The 17,179-nt window shown below is 38.9% G+C and overlaps 1 protein-coding gene across 5 annotated transcripts in view; it reads left to right on the top strand.

Moving 5' to 3' along the window:
- Positions 1–17,179, top strand: part of LTBP1 (latent transforming growth factor beta binding protein 1) — a 2,555,437-nt gene that overhangs the window by 2,369,737 nt on the left and 168,521 nt on the right. For all 5 annotated transcript variants that reach the window (XM_044058988.1, XM_044058973.1, XM_044058980.1 and 2 more), the window contains one exon: positions 12,575–12,718. In XM_044058988.1, coding sequence (XP_043914923.1) covers positions 12,575–12,718 — 144 coding nt within the window. The remainder of the gene's footprint in view (positions 1–12,574; positions 12,719–17,179) is intronic.

Genomic DNA, 17,179 nt, shown 5'->3' with positions numbered 1-17,179 from the left:
TTTCTTAGCTAATCTGTTTCATTTTAGTGTGGTGTTAAGAAAAGCATGCCATTATTTACAAAAGTCATAACATGTAAGTTAAATAAGAGCTGTGAATGAGACCTAAAATTATATAGTAATCTTGTTTAAATCATACAGCTTATCAAAACTTATTTGAAAAGCAATGTTAAAGTAAGGCCAACTAGTCCATATTTACGGAAAGGTTTTATGCAGCAAGAACTTGCAAAACGAGTGTAAACACTGTTGTTGTAATCTGCCCATCTTGTTTATCTACTGGAGCACCTTAGAGAAAAGGACTTTGAGTGACTGATGTGGACCATCTTCTGCCAGCAATGAAAACTGATGGTTAGATCATTGGTTGCCCATCCCACGCATTTCTTTACTAACTCTGTTCTCTATGCGTTTTTACTTGCATTTCTGGCAGGTTACTTCTAGGACATAGTTGTTGTCCTGTAAGTTCTTGCACAAACGTGGACCCACCTGACTACAAACACATCTTGCACATGTACAATCACGTATGCTCCCAGTCTTATTGCGGGGATTATAGAGATTTCAGGAAAATTATTTCAGCATGCAATATTTATTTATTCAGAATTTGTTTACTAGGATAGGCTGAATGGGATGACTTGCATGACCCTTTCAATTGGAGGCCTGGGGAGAAAAGGTCCACTTTACAATGCAAGTTTTACGGACTTTTGTAGAAAGAAAGAAAGAAAGGCAAAATGTAAGAGCAAAAGTTAATTTAAAAGAAAAAAACAACATATGCTACAAAGCAAAGTCAAGAAAATAGCTTAAAGTACATTTACATTTAATTGACATGCAGAAATCTAAGTAAATTTATTTACTTATTTATTTTATTTATTTTACATTTGTTGACCGGGCTAGTCCAACTGGATCGTTGTCCATTTTCAGTGGAGGCCCGGGGAGAAAAGCTCCACAGATTAAAGCATGGTTATAGAAATACATGAAAAATAATCACTTATGATATAGGCAAAGAGCAAAATACAAGGATATTAGTTCAGGTCAGGTAATGCAAATCTAACAAAAAACAAATAACACAAACTATGAATACTAATTGTGTAATTAAAACAAGAAAATAATTTTTTTTTTTTTTTTTTTTTTTTTTTTTTTATTCATGGACCATCAATGAGTTCATGTATTGTATATATATCATAAAATGAGGAGATGATGCATTAGATTAACTACTTCTTCTTCTTTCGGCTTTTTCCCAGTTAGGGGTTGCCACAGCAGATCACCTGTCTGCTCATGATTGGCAGTGGAGTTTTACGGTGTCGAGTTGCCAGCCTGGCACCCAACCTTCCAGAAAAGGCACACACATGCACACACTCACACCTAGGGCCAATTTAGAGTGTCCAATCCACCTGCAGCATGTCTTTGGGATGTGGGAGGAAACCGGAGCACCTAGAAGAAACCCACATGACCACAGGGAGGACATGCAGACTCCACACAGAAGGCACCCCAGCCAAGAATCGAACCAGAGAACCTCTTGCTGGGAGGCAGCAAAGCTAACCGCTGCACCACCGCAGCCACCCATGATGCATTAGATGAACAATGGGTAAAATTGTTGTGATAGAGAGTACTGAAGGTAAGTGTAGGACAGATGGTTAGGTAATTATGTTGTGAGCTATAAAGGAAAAGGAGAGACTGGCGAGAAGAAGGAGCTGGACAGCCTTAAGTTCATGGAAATGCCATAACAGAAAGATGTGGTGGCCAGCAATGTCATAAAAATATTGTAGAGATAACAGGCTTCCTGAAAACAATTAGATTCTAAAAGTACCTAGGAACAGATATGATGACATTGCACATCAGCGCTGACACATTATAAATTCCTCGTTTATTGGAAGCTGTAATGGGATGGCAGGTGTTGCCATATTAAAAGTTTGGAGTTCCACCAATATCATGATGCGGAGTCAGATTAGATGATTGGACTAATGCTTTTTATTTACAACTTTCAGTATAACATTTTAAGAGAAGGATACATTTATTTGGAGGAATGAATAAATAATGTCTTGGTGGTAGCCCCAACCTCAGTAAATGACCCATTCTATTTAGCAGTAACTAGCTGTCATTTAGAGTTCAAGCTACATTAACTGAAAGTGCAGTGCTTAAAGTTTTTAAAGATTGGGTTAGGAAAAAAGAAAAACACTGGTATTTATGGGGGTAATCAAATATTTGCACACTCACCACAATGACTTTTTTCATTATATGGGAACCAAGATACGAATAAACACAGTACCACACTTTATATAATAAAGTTATTAAAACATGTGGCCAGCCACAAACCGATGAAATTACATAACCAAAAATTAAATACAATTACACCTGAAATTACATAATTACTAAGCCTTCAAATGCTTTAGTTTTAAAGTAGAACTTAACAAGCATCATTTAAGCCAGGCCAACTCGTGGCATTTAACATAAGCTGCCACCTAAGCTCACAGGCTTCCAGATGTTCATCAATAACTCTCCCCTACAAATTTCATTTTATTATTTAAGTGTGGTATCAAAAGTTTTGCATTAGTTCTGAGGAAGTTCAGAAAGGAGTAACAATGAAAGCACTTAACTGGATTTAGTAAATTTTGCTGACCTGCAAAGTGGTATTCATCCTTGCCCTCACCAGGATTTTTTCATTATATGCTTGGAATCAAAGCTTTTGGAGATTATATAATTAGCATTTTGGAATGACCATATACATTTCTCTTTACTAAAAACAATTCTAATGACAAAATAAAGTCAGCCTTTACTGGATATGTTTACAGGATGCCATGTTCCCTTATAGAATAAACTTTAATATCACCACTGGTTTTCGGTGCAGAGAGATGGAGCTGTGAATGAGGCCCAGGAGACACTAGACTGAGTAGAGGCCCTGTCACTGGAAGACTTTGCCTAGTATGACAGGAACGAGCAGGGTAAGGCTGGCTCATCCATCCTAGCTGGAGGGTGGTCTACATGCCTGATTGCAGTCTCTAGTAGAGACACAGGCCAAAGTGAAAAGGAAATGCAGATGGTCCGTCTACAGCATCTGTGGAGAGTGAGGTTATCAGGAGAGAGGCAGTGAGTCCTAGGATAAATATACTTATCCAAAGATTCCCAAGTCGTAATAGAACAGAGACATACAGCAAAATAAACTCCAGGCATAGCTAGGCATGTGGTATACATATCTCTTATTCAGAAGTATGTACTTTCCATTTGAAATTGTTAAGGAAAATGCCATTAATTCTTGCCTACTCTGAAACACTTACTTTGATTTCATGCATATGCACTGTGCGTATATTTCAGCAGAACCAACTTGTTTTGCGTCTTTGTCCCCTCTAATGTATCTCTGTGCCAGGTACTGCAGATTTTGAAAAACTAAACAATTCATCTGTTTTTATAGATGTGTGATTTCCCTGCTATTGCCACAAGCTGATCTCCCTATGCCGAGTCTTTCTGCAGTCACAGAAGTGACATCTCCTTGGAACAACCAATCAGTGTTCTATCTTGCAGCCTGGCTATATAAATAGCCCTGGCTGGTAACTTTTTGGTCCCCCAAGTCTCCATTAGGTGAGCAGTACTATTAAACTATAGGTAACCACATTTAACCCACAACAGAACTTTGAAGTTTAGCTGAGCTCCTTACATAGCTGATCTGTTCTGCATGTAGTAGTAGCATTTCTCGCTCTATGAAGGTTAACTGTTCGTATATGCATATTGTGGTGTAAAAAATAATATGTGACTACTCCAGACAACTTTTGTGTTTTATATGCTGTTTGGAATTATGTATAATAACTAAAACATTTACATGTTGATCTATATGCTTCACTTCTCCTGCATGTTGCAGGAGTCTTGCACTGTTGCATTTAGATTTTAGCCCATCCATAAGCTTGAGAAACCTCCCAGAATTTCTCCTTTTATTTTGCAAAAGCAATCAGCAATACTTCTAGGCAACTAGATACAGTTTTTACAAAATTTCATGAGGAAAGGTAATAGGTTTTGGGAGTATCTGTTCTAGGCTTTAGCTGTTATTGCAAATGTAGTGGTTCCAAGTGCCTCATTTACAAAGGCAAGTGCTTTTTCTTATGGAGAAGTGAGAGAGTTTGTGTTTAGGTTATAACTGAATGTGTAGCAGAAACATTGTTGTACCTTAGGCCACTTGATGTCTGCCCCAAAAGTTTTACCTGCATGTTGGCATTCTCTCTATATCTGTGGGGCCATCAGACCCTAAGCTTTTTTTTTGTTTATTTAGATCAAGACATTGCTTTTAGAAAATGTTTAAGTGTTAAAACAACATGTGTAATGAAACTCAGCAGTCTGTAGGACACCAAGTGTAGAGAAAGGGCTTTGAGGCAATCTGCATAGGACATTGTGTTTATGCCGTGTATTCTTTTGTAAGGAACCTTTGCATATGTTCCAGTTGCTTCATATGTTTGGTCAGGTACATACCAAAGGAGACATTATACCTTATGATGGGTCTGATATGGGCTGAGTACAGTGAAATGATGACTCCCTTGGACCTAGATGCCTTTATCTGTAATTTGAGCAACATAGAAGGATTTCCTTACTACCCTAGATATGTTGGGCAAAAGCTAGGTTACTATCTGTGTATGTGTTCCCAGAACCCCGACCAGTGAGTCAACTCTTAGGGATGTTGGTGTTTTATCGATGATGTTATTTCTTGGGGTAGCTGACTTCCCAAAAGGTGCTGTAATACATTTCTTGGCATTGAGTTTTAAGCCGTGGCTTTAGCATCAGCCATTTGTCTGTGTTAGACCCTCTTGTAAGGTGTTTATGTCTGGGGGGATTCAGTGACTGCTCCCAGTTTGCAATCATCTGCAGACTTGTTCAGCCAGAGGCCACTAACATTGGCCTTGACTTCTGAGAAGTAGCTGTCAAAGAGGAGTGGGCCCAGCACAGAGCCCTGAGGGACTCCACTGGTGGCTGGTCTCTTGGTGGAGGTAATCTCACCAATCTTAACTTCCTGGGTACTATCTGTGAGTGAGCTGGTGATCCAGAGCATTATATAGGGGTTTATGCCTAATTCTTTAAGTATCTTAACAATGCCAGTGTGGAGTATCATATTGAATGCCTTAGCTAGGTCAAGGCACACCGTATGCACCATTTTACCATCATCCATTGCCTTGCTGACCTTCTCAAAGATTTCCACCACGTTCAGTAGGCATGACCTTTATTTGACAAAGCCAGACTGGAATGTATTCAGGTCTGGAGGTCTCCTGTGTCTCTGCTGATGATATCCAGGATAATTCTTTCCATGGCTTTACATATAAGACTGCTTAGAGTAATGGGTCTGTAGTTTCTTGGATCTGTTGATGGTCCACTCTTATGACCATTGCAGTCCTCCATTCCTGTGGCATGAAGCCTGTTTTGAGACTGTAGCTAAATCATAACTCCAGTGGACTTGATAGGTCATATTTTAGATTATTCAAGACGCATCCTGGGATATTGGTGGGGCCCAATGCAGCTGTGTTGGCCCTGGGGAGTGCAACAAGGACATGATCTCTGTTTAGAGTTAGAGAGGTTATGTTTGAAGGTAGGTATTGGGGGAAGCTGGGGCTGAGTGGGGAGTAAAGTTGGAACTGAATTTGTCAGCCAACAGATTTGCTACTCACCTGGTTCAGTGAATGTGGCACCATGCCTAAACCATGAGTAAACCATGAGTTCATCACACTGCTGTCTGCTGCTTTTGAGGTTTCTGATATAGCTGAAGAAAACCTTAGGTTTGTCTTTTGCTTGGAAGGCTAACTTGACCTCAAAATTGGTTTTACCGGATGTGATTTGCAATCTTATTTGCCTGTCTAGTTTAATGAGAGAGTTTTTATATTTATGAGAATTACACTTCCTGATTTAAGCCATGATTTGTTTTCCTTTTGTTTTATATCCTGTTTAATTTGGGATGCCAACAGGGCAGTTTGATTAGGGCTTACTTCTGGTAGTTACAGCAGCTTCTATGCAGCCATTGACATGGTTGTACAGAGTACTCTGGGTTTGGAGGGGCATTGAATTTTGACAAAGTATTGCTAAATAAAAGGTAGTTTGCCATGGAAAAGTTTCTAGCTATTACTGGGATTACAAGTTGATTTTGATTTTGAAGGAGACAGCTTTAATGGTCAGACATTACCAGGAAGGACATGACATTGAGGGTGGTGCAGCATTTTTTCATATCTGTGAGTAAGAGGTCCAGTATGATGGAATGTCTAGTGGGCATCTACAGTAAAAGGTCAAGGGAGCTTGTATTTACAAAGACCAGGAATCTCTGTGCCTGCAGATTTGAGATCATATAGGATTCCCAGTCTATAGAAAGGTAATTAAAGTCCCCCTTGAGTAGTTTATGAGGTTGGATGAGTGCTTCCAGTAGGCTTAAGTATGTGCTATGAGTTTCTTGGGACATGGAGGGTCCTTTCGCTTGCTAGGGTAGATTATAGGATTTTCTCTATGGTTATCTATATGTGAAAAAAATCCAATGCATCATCCTGTTTAGCCAATCTAGAGGTATAATTCTTACTAATGTATATTGAGGCATCTCCATCTATGCAGCTACTGGTCTGAAAGTGTGGAAGGCATTGAGACCTTGCACTGCCAGGGTACTCTCCACAACTTTAAGCCATGTCTTGGGAATTGCACAGATGTCTGTGATTTTAAGGGTGAGGAGGACTTTGAGGAAATGCCATTTTTTGTTCAGACTTCTGTTATTGAACAGTAAATAACACCTTGAGTTTCAGTTGAGTGATTTTAGGTTTGTCAATTTGCCATTGCCTAAAAAAGGTTCTGTGGTGAGGATAAGGTTTAACCAGTATTCAAAAGCCTACAAGGGAGAGGTGCTGACCACCCCTGGCAAAGTAACGTGGTCTGTTAAACATGTCCTCCAATGCTTACAAATACTGGAAACCCATAGAATGACACCAGAAACAGCCAATTGTTAAAATCAATCATCTTTTGTTTGTATTGTGACATCATCCTCAGTAATGATTCTGTGCTACTCAGTGCTAGACTCCTATCGGCCTGAGACACATAGAGAGATCTGTAATATCTCTCATCATATAGTCCAGGGAGGTACATCTCAGATTATTTACACCTGCATGAACTGTAGTGAAATCATACTGGTACCTGTGTTGTAATGACTTGAGTACATCCATAATTTGGTGGATCCTGGCTCCAAATAGACAACCTCGTTAAAGGAGCATCAGTATGTCTTACAACTGTGTCCTTTATAACTATTGTCCTGAGAAATGTTTGTTAGTTAGCTTGACTTATGGGCTTTGTATTTAGGGCTCTAATGAGTGTGGTTGTGTTTGTAGTGTTAAGTGTTGCTTTTTTGTTTTGTTTTTTATTAGGTGTTGCTTTTGTTAAGTGTTTTGGGTTTGCTGAGGATGATCTTTGCCAATGGTTTGTCTATGAGGTCTTCATTTTTTAAGCAGATTGCATTTCAGTGCCTCAGCATACATTGGTCTATGGTTGTGCTGTGTGCTATGGGTGATGGGTGTTCTGTGCATGGTTTTGACAACCTGTTGCCACTAAGCTGGGTGTAGAAAAGTTAGGAAATTGCATATCCATGTTATCTGACCCTTCACTTGGTGAGCTGCCTGTGTGTGGTGTGCTGGGGTTTGTAGAATCTATTGTTGTAGAAAACTAGGCTATAACATCTACTGGTGTTGTGCGCCATCTTTTAGTTTCACTTGCTGAATTCCGTACTAATTATGGTCCTGGTGGTGTGCTAATGCTGTAATTTGTATTTCCTTCCGGCATTTACATTTTGGACTATTGGAGTTGTTTTCCAGTTGGTGTATAGCACTAATCCCTACCTTATAACTCCGATGCTTTTACTGCTCATCAGTACTGCCTTACAGTTCTGCACTAGTGTTTTCTTATAAAAGTATTTTCTGTTTTGGTGTCCAGTGCAGAGCCCTACCTTATACCTCTGGTGCTTTTACAGCTTATCAGTATCGCCTTTTAAAAATCTGTGAACAGCAACTAGCACACCACTAACTCTTTCCTCCTGCTACATTTCCACCCTTCTGGATTTTTTACGTTGTTTTTTTTTTCTTTTCTCTCCTTGCCTGTTTTTGTATTCCACCCACCACCACCACCACCACTGCTGTAAATCTATTTTTTCTCTTTCTAGCTTTTAGTTCTCTAAGGGCAGCCTTAGTTTCCATTTACTAGTACTTAAGTCATTGGTGATTGTTTTCTTGTTTTCCCAATATTTGGTCCATACCACTCCATTTGCCTACCCTGCCCCATTCCCCACCTGCCCCTACTACTTCTACATTTATGTCTATCAAGCCACTCCGTCTATCTCTGTCCATCAATAACTTACTAATTACATCTCTTACTTCCCACACTCCTATGTACTAGAATCTTTACCACTATTTATCCACCTTCTTCCAACTCTGTTTTTTCTTACTACCCTCCACAAGCTTTTTTCTTTCTTTTCTTAGAAAATTTCTTCCTCCTTCGACATATTCCAACCAAAAATTATATAATTACACACAATGACCAATACTTTTCTTATACTTGTCAGCCACCTTACATCTCTCCAATTCCTACCAAACAACTTCAATACCTTCTATACCATAAATTCTTCTTTAAAACACTTTCCACTAAGTTCAAAATCACCCCTAATCACTATAACACTACTTGCATAGGATTCTTCTTTTACAAATACATACATCTTTCCTGTAGATCCCATTCACCTCTTTGATATTACAATATCCTTTCTTAAATATACCAAATTCAAAATATACTGTTCTTCATATCTACAACTCAGTGGAAATACACAACCCAATCCTCGTCCCATTCCTAATCATCAGCAATCCAACCCATCTATCCCCCTCCCTACTTACAGCATTCCTACTCCCCACAAAAGCTATTAACCTTTAGCTACTTACCATGAACCTAAGAAATGTAGTCAACAAGGTCCAGGATCTCCATGCCTACCTAAACCATTGCATCCCTGATATTGCTGTACCTACCAAAACTTGGCTAAAACCAGAAATTAAAAGCTATGAAATTCTTCCTCCAGGCTGCAATATACACAGATGTGACAGAAAGAACAGATGGGTAGCTATAATGTATAAACACCATTTAAGACTTCAGCTAATTGATCCAAACAACTCTCCTTTTAGCAATGCTGAAATATTATTTATTAAACTGGAAATCAACTCATATAAGCATCTAATTATAACTGCTATTTACATTCCACCCTGTACTAACCACAGTACAATTGAAGATATACTGCACTGGATATCCCTAACTTTCTCTCAACAAACTATCATTATGGGTTACCTCAACACCGACTGGTTCTGTTATAATTCTAATATTCCCTCAAATTTCATTAACTTACATGGCTTTACACAGGTTATACAGACAGCTACTAGAACAGATAAATCCACTAAAAGGAAGTCTGTTCTTGATCGGATTCTCACTAACAAACCTTTGCCAGCCTTCCAGTCACGGTGCCTCCCAGATGGAATTAGTGATAATTTCCCCCACTTATATGCTCAGATACCATCTTAACCCCCCTAGACAGTCCTATTTCCTCCTTATCCAAAGCAAAAATAACTTTAATACTCAAACCTTTCTCTCCCTCTTACACCACTGTGACTGGTTACCCATTAAAACTCTTCCCCTTGATACTGCAGTTGACTATTTTAATACCGCCTTCTTAGATGTCCCAAACAGACTACCCCCCCCTCAAAACTGCTAGATTAAAATCTAATTACACTCCATGGCTAACATATAATATCAAAAATCTATTAAAACAAAGGGACAAGGCCTGGTCTCTCTGGCATACCACCAACAAACAATCTATCCTAGATCTTTATAAATATCTTTGCAATAAAGTTAAGTCCCAATTAAAACTTGAAAAATTTTCATACTGTACAGCCATTCAGCAACAGCACTAAAACAATCCCAAGGAATTCTGGTCTCCCATACAAAAGCCCCTTCAACCCGGAAATTCTTCCACCCCTATCCCCACAACTTTCTCTAACTCTGTCAGCATTGCTACACAATTCAATACTTTCTTTACTAACTCCATTCATGCTATTACTAATCCTCAGTTCAGTAATCCACCTATTATCCCATCTTCAGCTATCTATGTCAGCAACTCCTTTTCCTTAAAACCTATTCAGACTTTCACCATAAAAAAGCTCCTCTCCAAACTTAAACCCACATCCCTTGCAGCTGATAACCTATCTGTAGAATTCCTAAAAATAGCTGCTTGTGCTATTGCCTATCTCATTACAATTCTAATCAACCGCTCTAAGAATGAAAGAGGATGACTGTGAGTGTGTGTATCATCCTGAGTGGTCGCAGAAGGGAGGATTAGGTAGGAGATGGAGTGGATTAGGTAGGAGATGGAGAGTGTGAATGTGTTTATGGAGATGAATGGTTGAGGTGGGTGCCTGTGCCAACTCAGTGCATGGACTACCAGAGGTAATTACTGCTGAAAATTGATATTTGCCCAGCGGTAATATAGTGCAGTTCAGAGAAATGCAAATTAACTGATAATGAGGTCTTCGTCATTGTAGCTAACCACGTCTCTGAATCACATTTCCAGTGATTGCATAAATTGCTCTACTTGTCGTAGGTGCTTTTTGCAATGGCAAGATCGTTTTTCTGAAACCCGGCCTGTAAGCTGACATGATTTATTGTATCTGCATAATAAATCATTCAGCATGAGATATGCTTTCTGGTAACAAGAAGTTCATACATGAACAGCTGAAGAGCTATAACAGTAGTTATAAATACCAGCAATTAATTAATATCTGCATTAATATTAGGCAATCACGGTGAGCAGCATGTATACAAATTATGGCATCTGACAGCAATCAGACAAAATTTCCACTGAAGCCCATACCTCTCAACTTTCCAGATTTTCTCAGAATATTCAGATTTTTGCCTCATACTTTTGGTCTATTTCTCATAAAATTGTGTTTTTTCTGGCAAATCATTGACAAATCATTGAGGATTGAAGTCATAAAATAATGGCAGATATTTGAGTCATAGACTTCATACCCTTTAGAAAAATTCATGTTAATGCAAAACCTGTTATTATATCAACTTTCTAAGTATGTAAGAGCAATATTTAAAAATTGTCCCTGTTTTTCAGCCTTTTTCCCCACGTTATTTATGTCTTTTTCCAGATTTCTTGCTCTAACAGGTTGAGAGGTATGCGGATGCCTGGAATGTATTTTGCATAGTTTCCTAAAATTGTTTCATTCTTTGGAAATATTATTAAAATATATGTGAACATGTTGCATATTTTGCCCCCAGACCCCAGCCTAAGGTATAGTGTGATGTTGTGTCATATATTGTTGGAAGGCCTTTCATGAGCTAAACAACTTTTCTGACAATTGCATGGGTCTGTCCTGCATGATTACTGACCTACATACCCAATTGTTTTAACGTGTTCATTGCATGTTTTGTAGAAAATGTACATTTTCTGCAAGTATTATGAAATGTAATAATCTTTTGTTGTACAGTTTGGGGAGGGGCATTGCAACATAATAGATGGTGGAGTGTATGCAGGGCAGCAACAACAGATCTCGAAAAAAATAACACTGTATGAAAAATGTTTGTTACATTAATCGTTTTAGTCAAATTTAAGTAACAATAGGCAGATGTGAAATAGATGTCACCTACCCAGTTCAGCATTTGATTTTTGACATTAGAGAGCTGGAGGTTAATTGGTTCATTAAAAAGTGGCAAATGGGATTTGGAAATGCATATGGTAGACAGGTTTGTGACACAGTAGTTGAACTGGACTTGTAAATTATGCATTCAGAGTCTGTGCTACTACTTTGATTTTTTTTTTTGAGAATGAGTGAGATATTGTCCCTTGGTAGTAACACGGAAGAGTGTATCATCTGTGTAATTTGCATGTTCAAAAATAACTGTGCTTTATTCTTCGTATTTCGAACATAATTTATTTAAAGCACTTAAGACCTTCTGGAGGCATTGTTCTGTTAAATAAGAGTATACCTAATTGACTGACTGATAGTTGATTAACTCACTGTCTGATTTTGTTGATTAAATCGCATATACTGTCTGCAAATTGAAAATGTCTTCATATGGACATTGTCTCATGTGAATGCCATTTTACTGCATTCAGTTCTGCAAAACCTAGCTTTTTGGGGGAAAGTTATAGGACCAAGACTTATATGTAAGTGCTGTATAAGCAGTGCAAATGTTGCATTTGACTGTGATATAAAAGAAAGAACTTTCACAAATTCCTGTAAACTGTCTTTTAATTAAACATCCACTGACAAATTAGGAGACACCGAAAAACATTGACAGAATGACAGTGTCACTGATGTCATATGTTAATCATAAAGTGTATATTCTCTGCAAACGTAAATATTATGGATTTCTTTCTTGTGAAGTCAATGAGATTATAAATTATATATTAAAGTTTCTAGAATATTCTATTTTGAGCCATGCCCAAGCACTTTTATAGTTAACGTTTTTTTAATATCTTCTGCACAGGTCTGCTTTAACACTGCAATAAATTACTTATCTATGAATAATTCTGCCTGATCTTGTTTGTATTTTCTAGATTTTAATGAATGTGAAGTATTAAGTGGAATTTGTGGAGAAGCCAAATGTGAAAATGCTGAAGGTAGCTACTTGTGCGTGTGTCCAGATGAGAACCAGGAATATGATATAAACACAGGACAGTGCTACGTTAGGGGCCAACCAGGTAAATCTGTGAATGTACTTTGTGGTCAAGTGATGTAAAGTCATTAAAAACATCTGTTTGATTTTATTCAAACTAAGAATTTAAAAATAATTAAAGTATTAATGTAATCTACTCTTCAAAGTATTCTGTAAGTTTGCTTATATCAAGACTTTTATTACTACTTGTGATAGCTCATGTGCTCCTTATTTGTCTTTACTGAGAACTGATTTTACCTTTCCTTTCCCTTCATAGGAAAGGTGTTAGACTAGTGCATGGGAAGAAAGCATGGTAAATGTCAAAATGTGAGTTATAGAAAACAGTATAGCACAGCAGCAGAAGCAGTGTGTTGCTCCTTATCAAGCTGGCAGCTGATAGAGTGTACATATGTGAATTAGCAACATCATGAATAACAGCACCATCGCAGTACAGGAACAGTCGTACTGTATTCCACAGCCCTTGTATTGAAGTAGAATTACAATGCACTTACAGAGGTTTACTATCCTGGCAGAAGTGTGTCTGCTTCTGGTGCAACACTCTTATGTGAGCCATCACTGGTAGCACACTACATTGGGAAGATGAGGTCCAGAATGTAAAACTGCATGACTGAATCCTCAAGCATTAGGACCACTTGGCAGGTAAACCTTTCCCAGGTTGCATCAATCCTTCTCTCTATCCCATCATGCACCACTGTGCTTTATCCTCCTATATATCTCTGTTGCTACTCTTCAACTTGGAATGCTCCAAATGGCCCCCAAACGGTTAGTAGTATTTTTTTGAAGAAACCTTCTGGGCATTCATGCCTTTGGCATTGTTTGAGCTTCCATTTTGTATACCTGGCATTTTCTCTAGTTATTCATCAGATATTTTTCTCAGAATTATGTTATGTTTTTGGGCCTAGACTCATCATATTGGTTTCAGCCATCATTCTTAGAAATAACTTTCCTTCATGTATTTTTCTTCTCTCTTTTTTTTTTGCCTTTTTTGGCAAAGGTTGTGTTATTTGCTATTGACTGCACAGTGAGGAAGCATGTCTGAGAGATGAAGTTCTTTGCAGCAACATGAGTTTTTTTTTTCATTAAGACTTTATTGCCTTCCCACAGCTGCCCATCAGTGGTCCCTAGGGCCTTCCTCATCCATTAAATCTACTAGACGTGCCTGAGCTTGTCCCAGGCTAATTCAACCCGTGTCCAAGGCTACTGAGGAGGCTAAGAACTTGGGACACCATCACTCTCCTGCCTAGGAATGTTTTTGCTGCTGTCTTCCTATCCCATATCCAGGAACTGATCTTAAAGTGAGTTTCTGCAACATGAGCCATGCCTAAACATGCACCTCAGCCTGAACCCTACTCATGTACAGTAAAACACCCCCTCACATGTCCCCAGTGTTAGCCAGGGATCATGAGATGGTGTGTGTCTGAGAGCATGCCCTCCACTTCAGAATGGGCACAGCCATGCTCTTTGCCTATGTGCCCAAACCACTAATTGAATACAGGTAGTTTCAGGTGTAGTGAGGGCTGCTTGTGCAGATAGGATCACCATGAAGTCAGATATAGTTATCTTTGGGAAGACCACAATATTTTAAGTACTATATCTGTAGACAGTTCACTTCTTCTACTCTTAAAAATAGAGCTAACCAGTTAAAATGTTATTTATATGCAAGATTTTGTCAGCCAAAGAAGATTCTGACTTAGCACCAGTTCATTCTACTTCTTCAGCATTGAGACGTTCCTGTTTGTTAGCCTTGAGGTCTCACAACTAGATAGTTTTCCTACCAGTCAAGAATAAACAGGCTTTGTAAACACCTTAGGATTTCATACTCACCTTCCTCTCTTCCAATTCTAGATATTAGGTGCAGACGCATGGAGGACTCAGAAAGAAAGTTCCAGTAAAAGTGTTCTAGCAAAGTTGATTTATTCTGTTATGGTGGAACAAGAATAGTGGATGAATCCAAAGGTCTTCTTATAGCTGATGTTGACATTTGAGGTCCCTCAGTGTATTTTCTTTGCATTAAGGAAAATGCACAGCTGTCAAGGTTTTGGCATGAAATCATCATACTGTGATCAGGCCTTGCTGGGGTGAGTGTTTTAGCTACATGCATTCTTTCTCTTTTCTTTTCATATCAAGTTCATTCCTACAAGCAAGGGAGCTTAAAAGGTTGAATGTTCTGACAACATCAGAGTAGCTCAGGGACTTTAGGGTTGTGATCATTTTGGAGTTTTCTAATTGTTCAATATGTTTAGTGAGATAGATCCCAAGTAGGACACGGTAAACGATAACTGGCCTGATCAATGCTGAGTATAAAGGAGTGATAACCTCTTTGGACCTTGATGATATTCCTTTGGCAATTAACTGAGCTAAATAAAGGATTTCCTGACAATCATTACTACATGATGGACAGAAGAGAGGGAGCTATCAACCCAAGTACCCAGGTCCTTAACTAGGTTTTCATTTTGTCGAGGTGTGTTGTCTAGACAGCATAATGAGGGGAAAGGGTTGTCTACCAAAAGTGATGTCACAGGTTGACTTAGCAACGACCCTCAGTTTGTGACTGTGTATGCCCTCTGCATGGGAGATCTAAGAAGTAAATACCAAAAATGAGAAGTCCCAGTACAGAACCCTGAGGGACTCCACTGGTCACTCTCATACTTTCTGATAAGGCACCTGCAACTCACACTGCATGATTGCTTAGGAGAGTAGTTAACCCCCCTCCTCCATTTGCTATGTTTTTTTTTATATACTGCTGTTATTTTTTTCCCAAGATGTGATGTATCTTTATATTGTATTTAGAACTCAACTATCTTCCTTTTTTGCATTAACAATGTTCATATGTCTGTTATGTACCTGGAGCTTTTCTCCCCGGGCCTCCGCTGAAAATGGACATGTATCCAGTCGGACTCTCTCGGTTAACAAATGTAAAATAAATAAATAAATCTTCATGCAGAGAATGAGAAATATGTCAAGACATTCATTTTAGAAGCTTGCCTGTTCTATAGAGTTACCCTCATACATGGTAATTTCCCAGCAAAATGAATGTGTGAATCTGGGATTTAACAGTATAATATTGCTGTCATCTGAGAAGTATACTAATTTAGTCATTTTAATGACCATTGTTTAAGTCTGACTTTGTTATGGTAGACAAACGTATCATACGTTCATACCTTTCCCCAGTATAAAAATAAGGTCTGAAAAAAAGGTATCATGATAGATATATATATATATATATATATATATATATATATATATATATTTATATAAGGAAGGAAACCTCTGTAAAAAACTTCTCCAAAGCCAACTTCATGCTACTGAAGTCAGAAGTGACAAACTTCATGATACCCATGCAGACGGGATCTGAAAGTTCGACTGCTGAATCCTACACTAAAGCACCATACGAGCACATCCACTCGTGCATGAATCGTGCCATCCCAAATAGAACCAAGATGCTCTCCTCCAAAAAGAGGAAGCCAATCTGGTGGTCCCCTGCTATAAATAAACTATACAACAGAAGGAACTGTTGCAGAAAAGAGGAAAATCCCAGGATGCAAAAAACTCCCTCACCAGCCTCAGTAACAAGCTGAGATCCCTCATAAAATCCTCAAAAGCTAGTTATGAAAATAAAATTGCCAAAGATTCCAAAGACAACTACAAGGCATTCTATAGTTATGTCAAGAATCTAAATGACAATGCTCAGATCTGCTCTGAGCTACAACAGAATGGCATTAAATATACTGATCCCAAGGATATTGCCAATATCCTGGCAGATCAATTTAATGCCAACTTCATCCCCCTCTCACCCCCTAAAGGGCCAATCTCAATACCAAAAGATTGCCAAATTCCAGTAATCACGACCACACAGGTAGAACTGCACTGTCCAAATCTAAGAATACAGCATCCATGGGAGCAGATGACATCCCCGGCTGTGTACTACATGAACTACAAAATGAACTGGCACCTTACCTAAGTGTCATGTTTAATCATAGCCTCACCTCAGGCTTTGTGCCTACTGAGTGGCGCACAGCTACAGTTATCCCACTCCAAAAGGGGGTATCCATTTTGGATCCCGGGAACTACTGTCCCATCAGTCTGACAAGCCTGATCTGCAAGGGCATAGAATGCATTATCATGGAATTTATAAACAAAGACATTGGCAACCTTCAAACACTGGTCCCCACCGAGTTTGGGTTCGTGAAGGGCCAATCTTGTCTCTTGAACCTGATTGACTTCTTCATATCTGTCTCCAGAGCTGTGGACAAGGGTAAGGCAGTCCACACAGCCTATCTGGACCTCGCCAAGGCCTTTGACACCATCCCCCACTCTGGAATCATAGATAAACTTACTAAACTGGGTTTAAATCCCTACGTCACTCGATGGGTTGCCATCTGGCTTACTGACAGAACCCAGACTGTAAAAGTAGCCGACTCCAAATCCAGCTCCAGACAAGTGACAAGTGGAGTACCTCAGGGTTCAGTCCTGGGACCACTCTTGT

This window comes from Protopterus annectens, chromosome 1.part2, assembly GCF_019279795.1.
Source record: "Protopterus annectens isolate FY-2018-M chromosome 1.part2, PAN1.0, whole genome shotgun sequence".
In the NCBI taxonomy this organism is placed as follows: domain Eukaryota; kingdom Metazoa; phylum Chordata; order Ceratodontiformes; family Protopteridae; genus Protopterus; species Protopterus annectens.
The sequence above is the reverse complement of the archived record's forward strand: the minus strand, read 5'-3'. Positions and strand labels throughout refer to the sequence as shown.